The sequence below is a fragment of the Sarcophilus harrisii genome, chromosome 4 (genome assembly GCF_902635505.1).
Source record: "Sarcophilus harrisii chromosome 4, mSarHar1.11, whole genome shotgun sequence".
Lineage (NCBI taxonomy): Eukaryota > Metazoa > Chordata > Mammalia > Dasyuromorphia > Dasyuridae > Sarcophilus > Sarcophilus harrisii.
This window is the reverse complement of record NC_045429.1, coordinates 261,401,231-261,419,595: the sequence shown is the minus strand read 5'-3', so window position 1 is coordinate 261,419,595 and position 18,365 is coordinate 261,401,231. Positions and strand designations below refer to the sequence as shown.

The window sequence follows — 18,365 nt, the reverse complement described above, 5'->3', positions numbered from 1 at the left end:
ATCTCCCCAAGAAACCCTCTCCCTGAGAGAGAACTATCTTATTATATTTTAAAGAAGGAAAACACCAACACTGATGCATTGTTGGTGGAGTTGTGAACGAATCCAACCATTCTGGAGAGCAATCTGGAATTATGCTCAAAAAGTTATCAAACTGTGCATACCCTTTGACCCAGCAGTGCTACTACTGGGCTTATACCCCAAGGAGATACTAAAGAAGGGAAAGGGACCTGTATGTGCCAAAATGTTTGTGGCAGCCCTGTTTGTAGTGGCTAGAAACTGGAAAATGAATGGATGCCCATCAATTGGAGAATGGTTGGGTAAATTGTGGTATATGAATGTTATGGAATATTATTGTTCTGTAAGAAATGACCAGCAGGATGAATACAGAGAGGCTTGGAGAGACTTACATGAATTGATGCTAAGTGAAATGAGCAGAACCAGGAGATCATTATATATATATCAACAACGATACTGTATGAAGATGTATTCTGAGGGAAGTGGATTTCTTTGACAAAGAGACCTAATTCAGTTTCAATTGATCAATGATGGACAGAAGCAGCTACACCTAAAGAACGAACACTGGGAAATGAATGTAAACTGTTTGCATTTTTTTGTTTTTCTTCCTGGGTTATTTTTACCTTCTGAATCCAATTGTCCCTGTGCAACAAGAAAACTGTTTGATTCTGCACACATATATTGTATCTAGGATATACTGTGACATATTCAACATATGTAGGATTGCTTGCCATCTAGGGAAGAGGGTGGAAGGAGAGAGGGGAAAAATTGGAACAGAAGTGAGTGCAAGGGATAATGTTGTAAAAAAATTACCCCGGCATGGGTGCTGTCAATAAAAAGTTATTGTGATAAAAAAAAACAAAAACAAAAACATACATTTCACTCAATAGAGAGACACATTTAATGACAACTATCCAGCATGTGAACTATCAGGGATATTTCTGCCTCAATAATGAATACAGCAGATCATTAATATGATATTAATAAGAACAATATTTCAGAGACATGGGGATGTTATTATTAAAGATTTCTATAAACTGAGAACCTAATATCTTTAACAATAACACCCCCATATCTCTGAAAAGACAATGAAAATAGATTAGCAATTGATACTTATCCTGTACCCCTCAGACATACCATATAATCATCAGAGAAGGGAAAAAAGAGGAAGAAAATGGGTATTTTGCTGAGAAATAGAAGACAGATGGTAGCCACTTCCTTCTCTATGCCTACTAGGAAATATTAAAGGAGTCCAAATTGGTTTATATAGAAAATTACTATTTAATTTCATAGTCTGGAAATTGTCTGTTCATATCCGTGGATCATTTATCAATTGGGGAGATACTTATATTTTTTATAAATTTGACACAGTTCTTTATGTATTTTAGAAATGAGACTATTATTAGAAACAATGGCTATAAAGATTCCAACCCCCACCCCCCAGATTTGAACTTCCCTTTTAAACTTGTTTCTGTTCTTTTTGTTTGTGCAAAAGTATTTCAATTTAATGTAATCAAATTTGTCCATTTTGCCTTCTTATAATGTTATCTGGTTCTTCGTTGGTCATAAATTCCTTCCTTCTCCAAAGATCTGAGAGGTAAATTATGCTTTTTTTTCTGCTAATTTGTTTATGGTATCATCTTTTATGCCCAAATCATGTATCCATTTTGACCTTCTTTTGGTTTGTTGTATAAGATGCAGCTTTATGCTGAATTTCTGACATATTATTTTTCTCTTTTCCAGCAATGTGTGTCAAATAGTGAGTTCTTATTCTAGAAGCTGGAGTTTGGGGATTTATCAAACACTAAATTGTTATAGATATGGTGTCATGTATATCTAATCTATTTTACACTGAATCCACCATTCTATTTCTTAGCCAGTACTAGATGGTTTTGATTACTTCTGCTTTATAATATAGTGTTAGGTTTGGTACTAAGACACCATCTTTTGTATTTTTTCATTAATTGCCTTGATACTCTTGACCTTTTGCTTTTCCAGATGAATTTGTTGTTATTTTTTCTAGTTCTATAAAATAATTTTTGGCAGTTTTATGGTTATGGCACTGAACAAGTAGACCAAGTTAGGCAGAACTATCATTTTTATTATATTAACTTGGGCTATCCATGACCAACTGAAACATTTCCAACTGTTTAGATCTGACTTTATTTGTGTTAGAGGTGTTTTGTAATTATGTTCATACAGTTCTTGGATTTGACTTGGCAGGTAGACCCTCAAGTATTTTATTTTGTCTACAGTAATTTTAAATGGAATATTTCTTTCTATCTCTTGCTGATGGGCTTTGTCAGTAATATATAGAAATTCTGATGATTTGTGTGGGTTTATTTTATATTTTGCAACTTTGTTAAAGCTGTTGTTATTTGTTGTTAGCTAAAGCTGTTAATTGTTTCAAGTAGGTTTTTGGAGGAAGTCTTTGAGTCTTTCTTAAGAAGGAGGAGGAGGAGCGGGAAGGAAGTAGCACTACCAGCAGTTTTGTCCACCCCTTATAACACAATTTCAAAAGGCACTAGTTAAAGCTAAAGAGGAAGGACAGGATACATCTGATTTGAGAATAGAAGCATATGCTATGATTGAAGAGTTTTACTCTTCAGGTCAAGAAAGAAGAAGATACACTCCTTTTAATGTGGAAATTATCAAAGATCTGAAAAAGACTTGCACTCTTTATGGTCTACATCATCTTAGGTTATGATCTTATTAGAGAAGTTGGCTTCTGAAATTTTAACCCCTAATGATTGGAAATCTATAGCAAGGACATGTTTAGAACCTGGACAAAACTTGTTGTGGCTTTCTGAGGCTAGTGAACTCTGTAGAATACAAGCCCAATGAAATAGGCAACCTGGAGTTAATATACTAGTTACCTTTGGCCAACTAACAGATGTAGGTCTGTATGCAGACAGTTTAGTACAGATTAATTACCCTTTGACAGCATATGAGCAAATAGCTTCTGCTGCTGTCAAAGCATGGGGTACCCTCCCAGGAAGACAAGCTAGAGAGGAAGCCTTCAGAAAAATGCACAAGGTCCAAATGAACCTTTTGCTGATTATGTAGGACATCTGCAGACAGCTATTATATGAACTATTGGTGAAAATGTAGCAACAGAAATTATGATAAGACAACTTGCTAAGGAAAATACTAATGAGGTTTGTAGAAGAATTATATACTAGGACTACACAAGAATGCTCCTTTAGATGAGATAATAAAATGCTATGCCACAGTAGGCACAAATATCTTTTATACTCAGGCTATGATGCGACTTCTCAAGATCTGAACACGGGAAGACAGGGTTCCTTTTGGCAAGAGACTTCCAGAGAGACTCGTCAATGATTTCAGTGTGGTAAAGTATGGCATTTGAAAGCTCAAGGTTAGCATAAAGATAGAGTGAGAAAAAAGGATGGGAGAACAAGACCCAAAACTCTATGTCCAAAATGCAACAAAGGCTTCCATTGGGCATCAGAATTTAGATTGACTCAGGGAAATGGGAAGCAGGGCTCAGCTTCAGGGCCCCAGGAAAAAAAAACACTTGGAGTATGATGGCAGCCAATGTTACACCCAGAGAGTCTTTAGAAATTCAGTACTCCAACATGATTAATCAGCCAAGAAGCAACCTGATGGGAGAAAGGGATTACAACTGGGGAGAATAGAGTTGTATGCAGCTGGGACTACTGAGATATCCCTTGGAGAGGTGAAATCTGTCCCTGTCTGGCCTATAGATACTTTGCCTCCAGGTAAAGTAGGCTTGACCATTTCACCTCCTGAGAGTGCTTATATAACAGTGCCCATCCATACACTGATTTGGGAAACTGAGAAATGTGTAGCTAATATCCCAGTCACTACTACAGATAGACAATGTGTGATTTATCACCTAGGAGAAGTAGTAGCTTCAGGTTTACTGATATAGACTCCTAATAAGCAATGTGGTGATAGTTGTCCAGATTCTGCAACAAAGCAGGAATTCCAAGCAACAAAATCCAGGAATATACTGGATAGCAGCTGTGACAGCTAACCGACCTATGCTCACTATCTATATAAATGGCATACCATTAGAAGGATTGGTAGACACTAGTGCAGATCGTACAGTCATTAGAAGTGCCAACCGACTCAGTCACTGGCCAAAGTTTAAGGCAGACACCTACATGTCTGGCATAGGAGGATCAATAGCAGCTGAAGTTAGTGCTACCCCTTTGAGATGGACATTTGAAGGTGAAACAGGAGTTTTTACTCCTTTTATAGTTGAAAAAATCCCCATCAATCTGTGGGCAAGAGGCATTTTACAACAATTAGGATTAAAAATGAGTACCTTGTTTTTTTAGGCAGGGTTGCTGTTGAAGGCCTGCCAACACTTTCACCTGTTCCTATCAAATGGAAAACTGATACACCAGTGCGGATAGAACAGTGGCCCTTAGGAAGCGATAAAATTCAGGCCTTATCAGATATAGTACAGGGGCAACTTGACCAAGGCCACTTAACAACCTTCTCTAAGTCCTTGGAATTCCCCTGTATTTGTTGTAAAAAAGAAATCTGGAAAATGGAGGATGCTGACTGATTTAAGAAAAGTAAACGAACAGATGAAAACTATGGGAACTCTTCAGCCTGGACTTCCATCTCCTACTCAATTGCCCAGAGAATGGACTCTTTGGGTTATAGACATTAAGGATTGTTTCTATTCTATCCCTCTAGATAAAGAGGATATGAAAAGATTTGCTTTTTCAACGCCCAGCATTAACTTAGCTGAGCCTTATAAAAGATATGAATGGACAGTTTTGTCACAGGGAATGAAAAATAGCCCTACTATGTGTCAAATGTATGTGGCTGCTGCTCTTACTCCAGTAAGAAAAGCATTTCCAAAAATTATGTTATTACATTACATGGATGATATCTTGGGGTGTGCACCTGAGGAGCAAATGTTACAAGCATGTCTACAAAAGACTAGACAATAGAAACACTAAGGAGCTACAAACTGCATATAGCTCCAGAAAAAATCAAAGGCATTCTCCTTTTCAATATTTAGGATATGAAGTATATCCTAAGGTGTTTACAGTATGAAAACTTTCTTTAAGAACAGAGAAATTGAACAACTTAAATGACTTTCAGAAATTGGTAGGAGACAACCAATGGATGCATCCAGTGTTAGGCTTAACTACTTTTGAATTACAACCATTATAGGACATTTTAAGGAGAGACAATGCTTTTAACTCACCACATCAGCTTGCAAAAGAAGCTCAAGAGGCTTTGACAGAAGTTGAACTGGCTTTATCCAATGTGGTTGAAAGAGTCACTCAAAAACCTTTGGAAATATCAGTTTTTGCTACAGAAGAGGCACCCACAACAATCCTTCATCAAGGAGAGTGTGATAGAGTGGGTAAACCTTCCAGCACAACCAGAACAAGTCTTACTCTTTATCTAGGGCTTGTTGCTAGAGTTTTATTAAAGGCTATTAAGGGAGTAGTGCAATTATCTGGGATAAGACCTGACAAGATATACATATACCAATGCACAAATTAATGTATGCTGTGAAACCATCCCAAAGTGGTAAATTTTACCATAGCTCCAAATTTCACATACGTGTCTCCATTAAAGATACTACTAGCCTGTGTTATATTACTATATGCTTGTGTGTAATACCTTCCATGCTGATGGATTTATGTGTATCTAGTTCAAGTAAGACCCTTCAGCCCAGAAGGTTGAATATCTGATTTGAATTCTTATTTCCTTTTGGTGTTATCACCTCCCTTTCAGAGAAGTCAGGGAGAGTGTGATCACCTCCTTTTTGGTGTTTTCACTTCCCTTCCTGAGAAGTCAGGGAAGGCATGACTACCTGTGTTCTAAAACAAAAGAAAATGGGAGACGTAGAAGGCCAGACTCTGGAAAGGTATACTTGAATTAAGGACAGCAGGGTGTGTATAGTTAAGCACCAACTCAGTGTGATTCATGGGAGAATGGTTCTCTAGTTAAGCATATACTTAGTGTCATATGGTGATGTAATGGCTACAGTTGGCACATGCTCAGTTGCTGTAGTGATGTAATTGTATGGTGGTATTTAAGGCCTGAGAGGACTGGGATCAAAGAGTCTCAGCCACAGATACAGAGAAGACTTCAGATTCCAAACTCCATTTTTGAATAGCCTTGTGATGGCTCTCCTGCTTTCATCACTTCTCCACCTAAAGACCAAGGTCCATCCAGAGATTCTCCAGAAAGCTAGCACATACATTACATTTGAAAGCTAGCCTGGACATTACACTGATCTATCTGACAAGCTATTTAGATAGGTAATAATCTACTCATTTCAGTTATCTCCGGACTAGATTGAATAAAAAGCAGAAAACTAAGTAATTAGCAATAATGTTGAGAATCATCTCTGAATGTTATAGGCCACCTTATTCACTTTCTCCTGCAGCAAATCCTATATATTTTAGTGTGCAATTGATCTCTGAGTGTTTCATTGTATCATTTTATAAGCTGAAAGATTTTTTTTTCCTGGGGGGAAGGAAAGAATCATTATTCTCTTGTATTATACATGATACAAAGGATTTTAGGTTTAGGGTTTTCTTGGCAGAGATAATAGAGTGGTATGCCATTTCCTTCTCCAGCTCAATACAGATGAAGAAACTGAAGCAACAGGGTTAAGTGACTTGCCCAGGGTCACACAGCTAATAAGTATCTGAAGCTACATTTGAATTCAGGAAGCTGAATCTTCCTGACTCCAGGGTTGGTACTCTATCTGCATTGCTACCTAACTTCACCTTATATACTCTTAACCTTATATAATTAAGTATGCATCACTAATCTGTATAAAATATCAGTGCAAAATATCTTACCTGAGTATAGTGGCCAACCACTGATCCTGGTTTTGTTGGTCCAAACCCGTATGTGAAGTTTTTTGACTCATCATACCACAACTGGATTACATCTGACCATGATAGAGGATGAGAGGCAAACAACAAATTTTCTCCACATAAACTCTCTAGAAGTATAAAAATCTCAGGGTCATACATTATACAGTTGGAAATAGAATGTAAGCTATTTGGGAGCAAGACATTTAATTTTGTCTAATCCTATGACTTTTATATAGTAGGCTCTCAATTAGCCTATTTTTATTATTGTTGTTTTTTTTGAAGCAGATCTATCATACTTTTTTCCTTTCTTCTTATTTTATAAATACTCTGTCTTACTGATATTATTGAAAAAGTAACATATGATATGATCAAATCAGTCACATCACTGATAATTGGTTTACTTCTCTGTTTTTAGTGACTTATCTCTATGTGTTTCCATGTACTGACCATGAAGTCTCTAATTTTGTAGTTGGTAACCCAGAGATCCCAATTTATCATGAAAATATAATCATGTACACATAGAAACACATATATGTATCACACATGTATCTATCTACACATATTTATGCGTATGTGTGTATATAAATATATAGTCTAGAAACATAAATACATAATGTGAAATATATTATGAATGGAATATTACCATCAGAAAATTATATTACACATGCTATATTATACATGTAATACAAGTAAAGTATATAAATTTATTTTATTATTTATTATATAGAAATGATATTTAATAATATTTATATTCTATAATACTAGATGTTTCTGCATTGGAACTTGAGAAAATAGATCTTCATAGCAAAATAAAAATAGACACAACTAAGGCTTCCAATCATAACATCTAAGATCTAAATCTGGAGAGGATTTTATATCATCTAGGCAAACTTATTTATTTTTATAGATGATAAAACTGAAAATGAGAAATGAGGTGATTTGCTTGAAGTCACTCAGGTGATATGTGACAGCACTGATTCAAACTCAGATTTCGTCACTCCAAGTTTAGTATCTTTTTTAAATTTATTTTTTATAAAGCTTTTTATTTTCAAAACTAATGCATAGATAGTTGTCAACATTCATCCTTGCAAAACCTTGTGTTACATTGTTTTTCTTCCTCCCTTCCCTTCACCCACTCTCCAAGATGAGAAATAATTCAATATATGTCAAATGAGCAATTTTTCTATACATATTTCCATAATTATCATGCTGCAAAAGAAAAAAATAAGATTAAAAAGGAAAAAAAAATAAGAAAACAAAATGCAAGCAAATGACAACAAAAATTGTGGAAATACCATGTTGTGATCCATACTCAGTCCCTACAGTCTTCTCTCTGGGTGCAGATGGTTCTCTCCATCACAAGACCAATGGAATTGGCTTGAATCTCCAAGTTCAGTATTCTTTGCTGTGTCTGCTGAATTGCTAGTCCTGGGACTTGGTGAAACTCTATCTCATCTCTGTCTTTATGTCTATATCTATATCTATGTGTATTTGTCTTTCACTCTGTTTAGTCTTTGTATACCTGTGTGCCTTATCTTGAGTTGAACTCAAGTTTTTATGTTTCATTATGTTCAAGGAAAAGCATTATTACTGTATTAGAACTTTCTTTGTTACATGAATGAATCCAGTCATCACATACCTTGGAAGCACATGTCAACTGAATCTATATATCAAATTTTCTCCAAAAGTATTTTTCAACTATGTTCATTATTATTATTATAATAATTTTTGATACTTATTCTACTGTTGCTCTTATCAACTATAATAAAGAGTCAGTATAATATAATGCTACTTATTCCTTAAGCATTAATCATCCTACTTAGATAGTTTTATGATATGTGAGTTCTTTGAAAGAAGGAACTACTCAACTTTTGCCAATAATAGTCATAATTCTCAGCAGAGTATTTTATATATAGTAGAGATTTAGCAAATGTATAACAAATTTCATTTACTTTCATAGTGAAAGTTTATAAAAACTGGCTGTGGCTATGAAGAGTGAATATTTTGACTGTATGGTTTTCTAGAAAAAGCCAAAGAATGGCAGGTATAACTTGCCACCTCAACTTCTACGTAGTCACAGAAGAATAGTAATTATCTCTTGCTGCCATGTAAATACCAGGAAGATAATAGTCACAGAAGAATAGTAATTATCTCTTGCTGCCATGTAAATACCAGGAAGATAATTTGTGTATTTATAAAAAGTGGCATCTGCCAAAATTCTCTTGGGGCATAATCTTTTTTATAAAATAGATCCATTTCTACTTGCTCAGCCAACATTAACATAGAATATTCTAAGACTGTCAAATGCATATATAATATTTCATATAACTAATATTTATTGGTGAAAAAGAAGGAAATGACTCTGAGGAATATGCATAGGATCTATTAGGTAAGTTCTTCCAGGTAAGCAATCTAATCCTTTCCTAAATGCAGTATTATCCTCAAAGTGTGCTTTATCTGTGCCTCTGTCTCTGTCTCTCTCTTCCTCTATTTCCTTCTTTCATTCCATTTATCATCAATCCATACATTATCTATCCACCCACTGCTTACCTTAGAAACAAACATATTGGTACTTAGTAGGTCTTTTTTTTTCTCTCCTTGTTTAAAATTGGAATTAGAGACAGTAAATCTTCCTAACAAAATAAAAATATTAGAGACAAGTAAGTCTTCCGATAATAAAATCTAAGAACTAAATCTGAGAAGTATTTTATAAATTGCTTAGGTCAATCTATTCATTTTATGTATAATGAAACTCAATGGGAAAATGAAGCAGTGCTCCTGAGACCATACAGGTGATATTTGACAGAATGTAGATTCAAATACAGGATCTTGCGACTCCAAATTCAGTGCTCTTTCATCAGTACCACACTATCCCTGCTGAACTATTAGACCTTGGAGTTGCTAAAAGTTACTTTAGTCAACTATAACTAAATATCTACCTGTAACTTTCCTTTTGAATTGGGGACTATGGTTCTTCTTACACTCCTTTGACCAATTTCTGGCATTTTGTGCAGCATTTTCGTTCCATTCCTTAAGTTGAAGAATAAGAATAAGAATAAATGGTTGCAATTAGCTTATATATTTTTAATAATCAAATTCAACTTTGCATATTTATTGATTCTAAAGCATGAAATATCCGCATAGTTGTGAAATACTAAAAAAAATAGTTTATAATAAATTCTTCCAGGACAATATGTGAAGCAACATTTGAGGAAATTGAGAAATAATTTTAACATTCCCAAGCTGCTCTTCTGTGAAGATTCATCTTATTTTTAAAGAAATATATTCTCCATATTGCTATTTGCTTGTATTCTTACAATTCCCTCATCTCTATGGATTCAAAGCTATAGTAACTTGAAATTAAATAGAAAGTTACATAGCAAAGTATAAGTTCTCATAAATAATAAAACATGTGCAAGAAGTAGCTAAAGATATAGAAATATATGATCAGAAAAAGAAGTGCACTGTCATATGCTGAGAAAAAGAGAAAATATGACATATAAAAAGACTTACATAAAGATCTCTTGTGGGGACATCTATGAATGGAGAAACATTATACAGATGCATTATAGAAATAAATATAATATTCTATGATCTTATAAATGTGGGTTTAAATTTTGACTTTGCTACTAAGTAGCTATAAGCATTATTGCTTCTGTAGATGTGTTTTGTTTTTACTGGTTCTATTATTTCACTGAGGTATGGACTACTAGATGAGAAAACCCTTCCTATCAATGCAAAATATTAGCTATTCTTCAATTTATAGTCTAAAGGAGTTATCTCAGACACTGAAAAGTACATAGCACCTGATGGCAGAGTTAGTGTGGTAGAAGCAGGATTCAAATGGTTATTTTCTTGAATCCAATGCCAATTCTTTATTTACTGAGACACATTACATCTCTGTTTATAATATCACTAAAGGATCTTTAACAATTCCTTCCAGATCAATCCTTTTAATTCTAATGACTCCCAGGAATTAATCTTAATAATCTGATATGTAGATGTTGCTGTAAATTTCAGCTGTGCAAAGAAGGATTCCCTCCATCAGTGTAGGTGGCAATCCATCCATACCAACTTATCCTGTGAGATTCTTGTATTGAGATTCTTGTTCTACCAAGGACGTCCAGAGGAGATCCACATAATTTACAATCTCCTAACATATTTTCTTATCTTAATATATATTATCTTATCACAATATATTATCAATGCAAGACATTCCCCAAAATGATTTAGAGATTCCCTTTGCCAAGTGACTAAAAGACTCATTAAGATTCATTTTAGAACAAGGAACGGACATGCCAAACCTAAAATTGTGGGCATACACTCCCATCTAGTGGTCATTTGTGTGAATTACTTTAAAGTATTCATTTTTTAAAAATGTTTAATACTATTTCATTATTGTTTTTGGTTTATTTTGTTTGTTTTATTTTTAAACTGGTTACTCCATCACAATATTGTCCTTGTAACATGGTTTCTTAGGACACAATTATAAGAAAATAAAGAAGAATGAGTATCTTTTCATATGAGAGCCATTCAATTTTATTGGGATTAAAGTTATATCCCATGCAATTTGATATTTACAGATAACTGCTGTTATAGAAATATGTCCCCATTATTGGAGAAGCAACTCAAAGCATGTAGGGATCTATTACTGAGTTATTGTTGTTTAATTGTCCTGACTGCTTTGGGTTAAGAGCAAAGAGGCCTTAGCTTTAGTCATTGATTAACCATATGATCTAAAAATAGTCATTTCTGACTATATATATATCTGACATTAGTATCCTCACTTATGAAATGAGAATGTTCAAACATCCATAATTCTTCAAAATTCTAAAAACTTGTGTGAAGCCATTAAATACTGTCTTATCTTATCTTGCCCCTTATGTGACTAAGTATATCCATCTGCAACTAGAAATTTTTATAACTACAGTAAATTCCAAAACATTTAAAATTTATTAAAATATATCTTATGTCCAAAATATCTCTCTATCTCTTGGGATTAGTTATGATCCATTCTGAATATGACCATCATACTAATCTTCCTAATTTTTCCCCTTCTATTACATTTGTGTTCAAGAACTTCCCAGTTTCCAGATCCAGACTAGATCAAGTCTAGTTTTCTCATATTAGCATTCAGGGATCTTTATAATCTAGACCCATCCTAATTTTGTCATTTCATTATTCAATAATAACTATCCATTCTAGGATATCTTTCACTGTTCCCTACATACAACTTTATTTTTGCCACTTCCTAACTTGAAAAATCCTCTATATATTCCAAAAGATAAGACTATCTGGGATACCTCATTGACCTTAGTTAGCAGATTCCTACGTTGGAGGATTACACTTTACTACTTTATAGTTCATTTCTTACCATTTTCAGCATGTTTCTGGCTTTGGGAATTACTCCCCTCCTAAGGGCGTTATGTTTGTCTACAATTTCTTCCTGGATATTCTCAACTTCAGTAGAAACTGTTTCATATGGGACAATTACTGGTTCACCCTGTTCCAAGAAAAATGTGTCAGCCTTAGATTTTTTTTTAAATTGTTAAGTTTAAATATAATAATGTCAAAAAATTACTAAAAAGTTGTGTAAGTAATCATATTTGAAAGGGAAATTCTTTCAAGAAATATGGTATTGTTTAATGCTTTATTTCTCTCTGTGTCTTCAGCCTCTGTCTCTTTCTTTTTCCACATAGGTGTGTGTATTACTTTATATCTACACATATCTATCTATCTATCTATGCTCATTGAGGGTTGATCAATTATTGAACAGGAAAGTAACATAATCAGATAGGCCTGATTATGATATTGATATGTATATATTCATATATGTCATAAAATATGCTACAGTATATAAGATAGTAGCAAACAATATTCTATGAATAGGACAGTAAAGATAAGTTAATTAATAATAACTTATGACAGCAGTCACAAAGTAGATGTTGATCTCTGTCAGAGAATTTTAGGTTAATGGATTTAGAGCTGGAAAGTACTTTAAAAGTCATTTAGTCTGACCTGTCTTCTGCTACTCATACACAAATCAGGAAACAGAGCATGAGACAGGGATAGTGACATGCCTGATACAAAGTGTGACAAAACTTAATTTAAATCCAAGTGTTTTGATTCCAAATTCATCACTCTTTCTGTTGTACCATACTATCACAGTTCCTTGATATAATTTCTAAAAAGGACTGTGTAATTTGATTATAAGTACAATATAAAACCTCCCATCTATAAGTAAATCAGTTTAAATTATGAATTCTCTTGGCAGTTAAAATCATTCAAAAGCTAAAACTTTCCCACCTTCAGAATCTTCTTAAACTTTACTCCCTTCTATGTACCCTATGATATAGCAATTTTGATCTTATTAATCATTGCATAAGCCATTGCATCATCTTTTTTTAGTAGCTATACCCCCTTACTAGAATGTCTCCCCTCTTCAACTTTTTCTTGATGATTTAATTTTTTTAAAAATTCAATTTTAATTGCCTATTACCCCAACACTCTGCAATCCACTTCCCTCTGACATGATATTTATTTATATTATATATATATCTTATATATACTTAGTTATTCATATGCTGTCTTTTCAATTAGAATGTGAAGCTTTAGAGAGCAGGGTCTTTCTTTTTTTTCATAACAATTAGTAGAGAAGAGGAAAACATTAATTATAAACAATAAGTGCTTATGAAGAATAAAGCATAATGAGGGGGAAATATATAATAAGACTAGGCTGATACAGTAGAGACAGGTTATAAAAAGCTTTGAATGATAGAGTAATTTAATTGTTTCCTAGATATTGTACTTTTCAAATTTTAGCTTAAGTACTGTCTTATACATTAAATCATTTCAGTTTTCCTAGGTGCTAGTTCTTTTTTTTCCCCCATTATGTTTTTTTTTTTTTTCCCCTCTTGAAGGCAATCAGAGTTAAGTGACTTGCCCAGTATCACCCAGTGAGTATTTTCAGGCCACATTTATACTCAGAGCTTCCTGACTCTAGGACTAGTGCTGTATCCACTGTATCACTTACATACTCCTCACTCCTCCATTGTATTTGATTATTTTAATTTTGTAAGTATTTTTTTGCATTTTATTTGTTTTATAATTGCTATTGAATTTTTATTTATATGTGGTGAAATTATAATTTTCACCAATAAAATATAAGCTCCCTGAGAAAAGTCTGAATTTTTTAGCATCTAACACATTGACTGATGAACAGAAGACACTTAATAATGATACTAATTTATCAATTATTGAGCAAAAAAAATCATTAAACTGTGCTTAAAACAAAATATTGATGAATTGTCTACTTGTGAAAACTTTCCTCATCATATGGCTGGAAGAATAAATATTAAATAGTCAACAAGTTCCTTTTGATTGGATTGAATTTTGTTTTTCATTGCTTTTAGTGAAACCAACTTCATTAAACAGAACATCTCTGAGGATGTAGGTTTTAAATTATTACACTCTAGCTTGGTCTCCTTCACCCAGTTCTCCTATTGAAGAGAAATGAATTTCTGAATGTTCCTTGGTTCTGATTTTCTTTCTTAGTGTAATTAACCTGAACTTCAAAGCCATTCCTTTGCTCAGTGCATCCTAATACCTATCCCTAAATGAGAAAAAAAATCTGTGGGTAATAAATTTGCAATTACTCCCAAAGTTTTTTTTTTTTTTTTTTTTTTTTTGGTGGGGGTAGGAAAGGTTAATTACTCATAAACTGGTAGAATTGCTTGGCTTGACATTTTTATTTAAGAACTTACTGGATGGTCACTCAGAAAGTTTGAATAAGTAGGTAAGCTAAGATTCAAATCTCATGTTCTAGGGCCTGGAATGGAGTATTATACTTCATTCAATTTATAGTTCATTTCTTACCACTTTTAGCATGTTTCTGGCTTTGACAATTACTCCCCTCCTAAGGGCGTTGTGTTTGTCAACAATTTCTTCCTGGATATTCTCAACTGTAGTAGAACTGTTTCATATGGGACAATAACTGGTCATTCTATGTCTCCTGTTTATTACTATCTATACATATCTACATATGTCTTCATTGATGATCAATCAACTATTGATCAGGAAAGTAACATAATCATATTGGTCTGATTATGATACTGATATGTATATATTCATATATGTCATAAAATATGGTATGGTAGTTACATTCTGGTTGTCCTGTGCACTTCTTCCCTTGCAGGAAGAGTTGCCTATTGCTGAGGGCAATACAATAGTGATAGGGGCTAGGAAATTTGCCTGACCAACCTCCCTATTTCTCAACTAAGGCAACAATCAAATGTTACAAGTGCCAAGCAAGCATCAAATGCTGAATTTTTTTCTCATTAAAATGCTTCGAATATTGAATTCCATAAATTTTGAAATAGATGAGTGCCAAAGTCCTATGTATGGGTGTATATGTATATATGTGTGTGGAATTAGCGGAAATGATCAGGTACAGAAGAGACCTATGCAGAAATGAGGCACTTCAATTAGTCAAGGATGACCTTGAGGTAATATAAAGTTGAGCTCATACCTTTAGAATCAAGATAGTCCAGGAAGCTGTAGCCATCAAGCAGAAGAAGAGGCTTCTCAGGGCCATATCTTAAAAAAATGTGTTTTTTTTTTCAACATTAGAAAAGAGCTGATTTTTGTGAGGTAGAATACAGATTGCAAGGAGCATAGTTAGTTTTAGTACTGATTCCAAATCTATTTGTATCTTAATCATGGTTTCATTAAACCTCCATCTTTCTTACAATAACTCTTCCAAGAAGACAACATTAAAATTTTCATTTTCCTCCCAGGAAAGACAGGTGTAGAGACTTTTCAGAATATCTCATAAAAAGGTATTAGTCAATTTTCAAATTATTTTAATCTTTTGAGCACATAGCATTAAGAGATATGGAATGGAGTTAAAGAACAACCAAAGGATAGAAGTCTCAGGTTATTAAAAATACCTTTCCTTCTCAAGAGAAGTAGTTAAAATCAACTCCCCAATTCTTGGCCATAGAGGAAAAGATTATTGTGTATGAATTGGGTACCAAAGATGTTTTACTTAAAGACTAATTTCTGGTTAGCTTAAAATGAAAGTAAGACATTCTCTAGATATAAACTAAGTTTATCTGTTTCAAGAGATCTCTATAAACTTTCAATGGTAACAATGGAGCTAAATGCAATGTGAAAAACATGGGCAAAGAAAACTAAGGAATAACAAATCAATATCATGTGTTCATAAAAAATATAACTGTTCCTAAAATCCAAAATTTTATATTTTAATGATGCACCTGGGCATGATATTGAGCTATAGCAATAATTTGCCTAAAGTTATATACCTTGTTCTTGTGGGAGGATTGAAACTCATGTCTCATGGATTTTGTTGTAGCATTTCCATCTGCTTATGGCATCTAGCTTCAATGAATGAATGAAGTAATTGATGAACTTAATTTTATTAAGTGATTACTGTGTATGAAGTTTTGTGAGAAGCACTTGATATAAAGGGGGAAAAAAAAGCTGAACAGTACTTTCATTTTTTTTTTTAAATTGCAGATAGAAACAAATTTATTTAAATAAAGATATATGTATTGGTGGAGGGGTAGGAGAAGACAAGCAGTTGGAAATCTTTCACATGATTTGGACTGGGTCTGAGAGTCCTCAATCAATTCTTCAATGTGAGTCATACCTTATATTTACTCAGATAAATCCTTACTCTGTTCCTCCGGTGCTATTTTTTTTTTTCATTAGATGTGCTTCAGATCTAATTCAGCTTAAGGGGCAAGTCTTCCACTTTCACAAAGTCCTCTTCATCAGACTTTTCAATTAAATGACTAGATCCTTGTTCATAGCACCCACAATTCAGTGTCATAACTTCTAACCACAGAAATTTCAGGAGTTTATGAAGCAGATTTTACTTTACAATACTTTCATCTTAACTCTTTTGCTACATTGAGTATATACTCCTTTGACATTCAATTGAGGCCTATTAACCTCTTCTCAGAATGTTTTCAAATGTATAAAATAAAATATGTATGGGTTCATACAATTTCTCTCAGTAGTGAAAGAGTCAAAATTCCCTAAGAGAATCAAGGTACCCAGATTGGTGTAAATATTTCTCAAGCTATTTCCTAGGTTGAGATAGCACTTCTGTGATGGACCTCATTTAATGTAAACTAACTCAGTGATGTCTATACTAGCAAAGTTATCTCAACCCACGTGCAGATTTATCATATACATGTTATATAACTAATTTCCTTTTCACATGTGCACTCTACGTTCTCTGTATTAGCAATTTTCCACTTTTGTATGATTCTCAATAAAGATGCCATCAGACTAAGGTGGAAGGACAAGCAATGAGAAGAAAGCAGAAGGGAAAACAGCAGAGATGCCATAAGACAAAAGTGGCAGATAGAAATTAAGGGAAGTTAGAGAGAACTACCATTTAATATAGTTAATGTTTCAAGTTACAGACAATGAATTATAGGGCAATAAATCAATAAGGCCCTTCTTAGAAGCAGCTAGTTAGGATCTGAAAGCAGCCACCTGCTGATAAAAGGTGGATATGGGGCTCCTAGCAGCTACTCCTTAAGCAAGGTCCTCAAACTTTTTAAATTGGGGGCCAGTTCGCTGTCCCTCAGACTGTTGGAGGGCCGGACTATAGTAAAAACAAAAACTTTGTTTTGTGGGCCTTTAAATAAAGAAACTTCATAGCCCTGGGTGAGGGGGTAATCATCCTCAGCTGCCGCATCTGGCCGTGGGCTGTAGTTTGAGGACCCCTGCAAGGAATTTTGATTAGAGACTTCTTAGATCTTAATCTGCCTTCCCAGATCTTAATGCTGTTTGGTTATGAAAAGAATGGACTTGCCCCCTTTTAAATTCTTTGTTCTATATGAAATGAACTTGATAAGGAGGAGAAATCAGTCATCCCCCAGGACACATACAAACAAATGGTATGGTTGGCAGAATACCAAAGAGGAAACGAGGCAAATATGACTCTTCTCAGTGCTACCCCCATACACTGGGCTCCCACATATATGCGACAAGGGGTAGCAGAGTAGTGAGAATGATAGTGTTCACACGTGGAAAAAATTCTGGAGAATATCCTAGCATCTCTGCTGAAAGCTTTGGAACACGGAAGAGGAGCTAAGGAACGAGAAGCCCTTGTCCACTGTTGTGAAAAAAGGATGATATTTTTGTGCCTCCTTAAAGGAACAACTCAAAATGCCTTAGGGCAAAATGACCACTACACAGCTTGAAGAAGAGGGAGCAGTCCCTGTAAGGACATCTTTGGGCCCTAGAGAAGGAAGTACCCAAGAAAGCTGGTAGGCCTGATGGAGAGGAGAAGGATGAGAGAGAAGGAGTAAACATCCATACTCACCCAGTGGTTACTCAGAAGATGAATCATAGATAGGATATAGGACCAGAAGAAAATTCTGTGAGTCAGTCTAATGTAACTGAGCAGACAGCTTATTGTCCCTGGAAGCAAATTGAGTTAGAGGAGTTGGGGAAGCAGTT

At 34.3% G+C, this 18,365-nt stretch overlaps 1 protein-coding gene across 1 annotated transcript in view; it reads right to left on the bottom strand.

The window, feature by feature from the left end:
* CRISP1 (cysteine rich secretory protein 1) overlaps positions 1–15,459 on the bottom strand; it is a 30,410-nt gene extending 14,951 nt beyond the window's left edge. The window contains exons 1-4 of the mRNA XM_031968615.1: positions 15,394–15,459; positions 12,241–12,369; positions 9,806–9,896; positions 6,849–6,994 (exon numbers count right to left, since the gene is read on the bottom strand). Of these exons, the coding sequence (XP_031824475.1) occupies positions 6,849–6,994; positions 9,806–9,896; positions 12,241–12,369; positions 15,394–15,459 (432 nt within the window). The remainder of the gene's footprint in view (positions 1–6,848; positions 6,995–9,805; positions 9,897–12,240; positions 12,370–15,393) is intronic.
* Between the last annotated feature and the right edge of the window lie 2,906 nt (positions 15,460–18,365).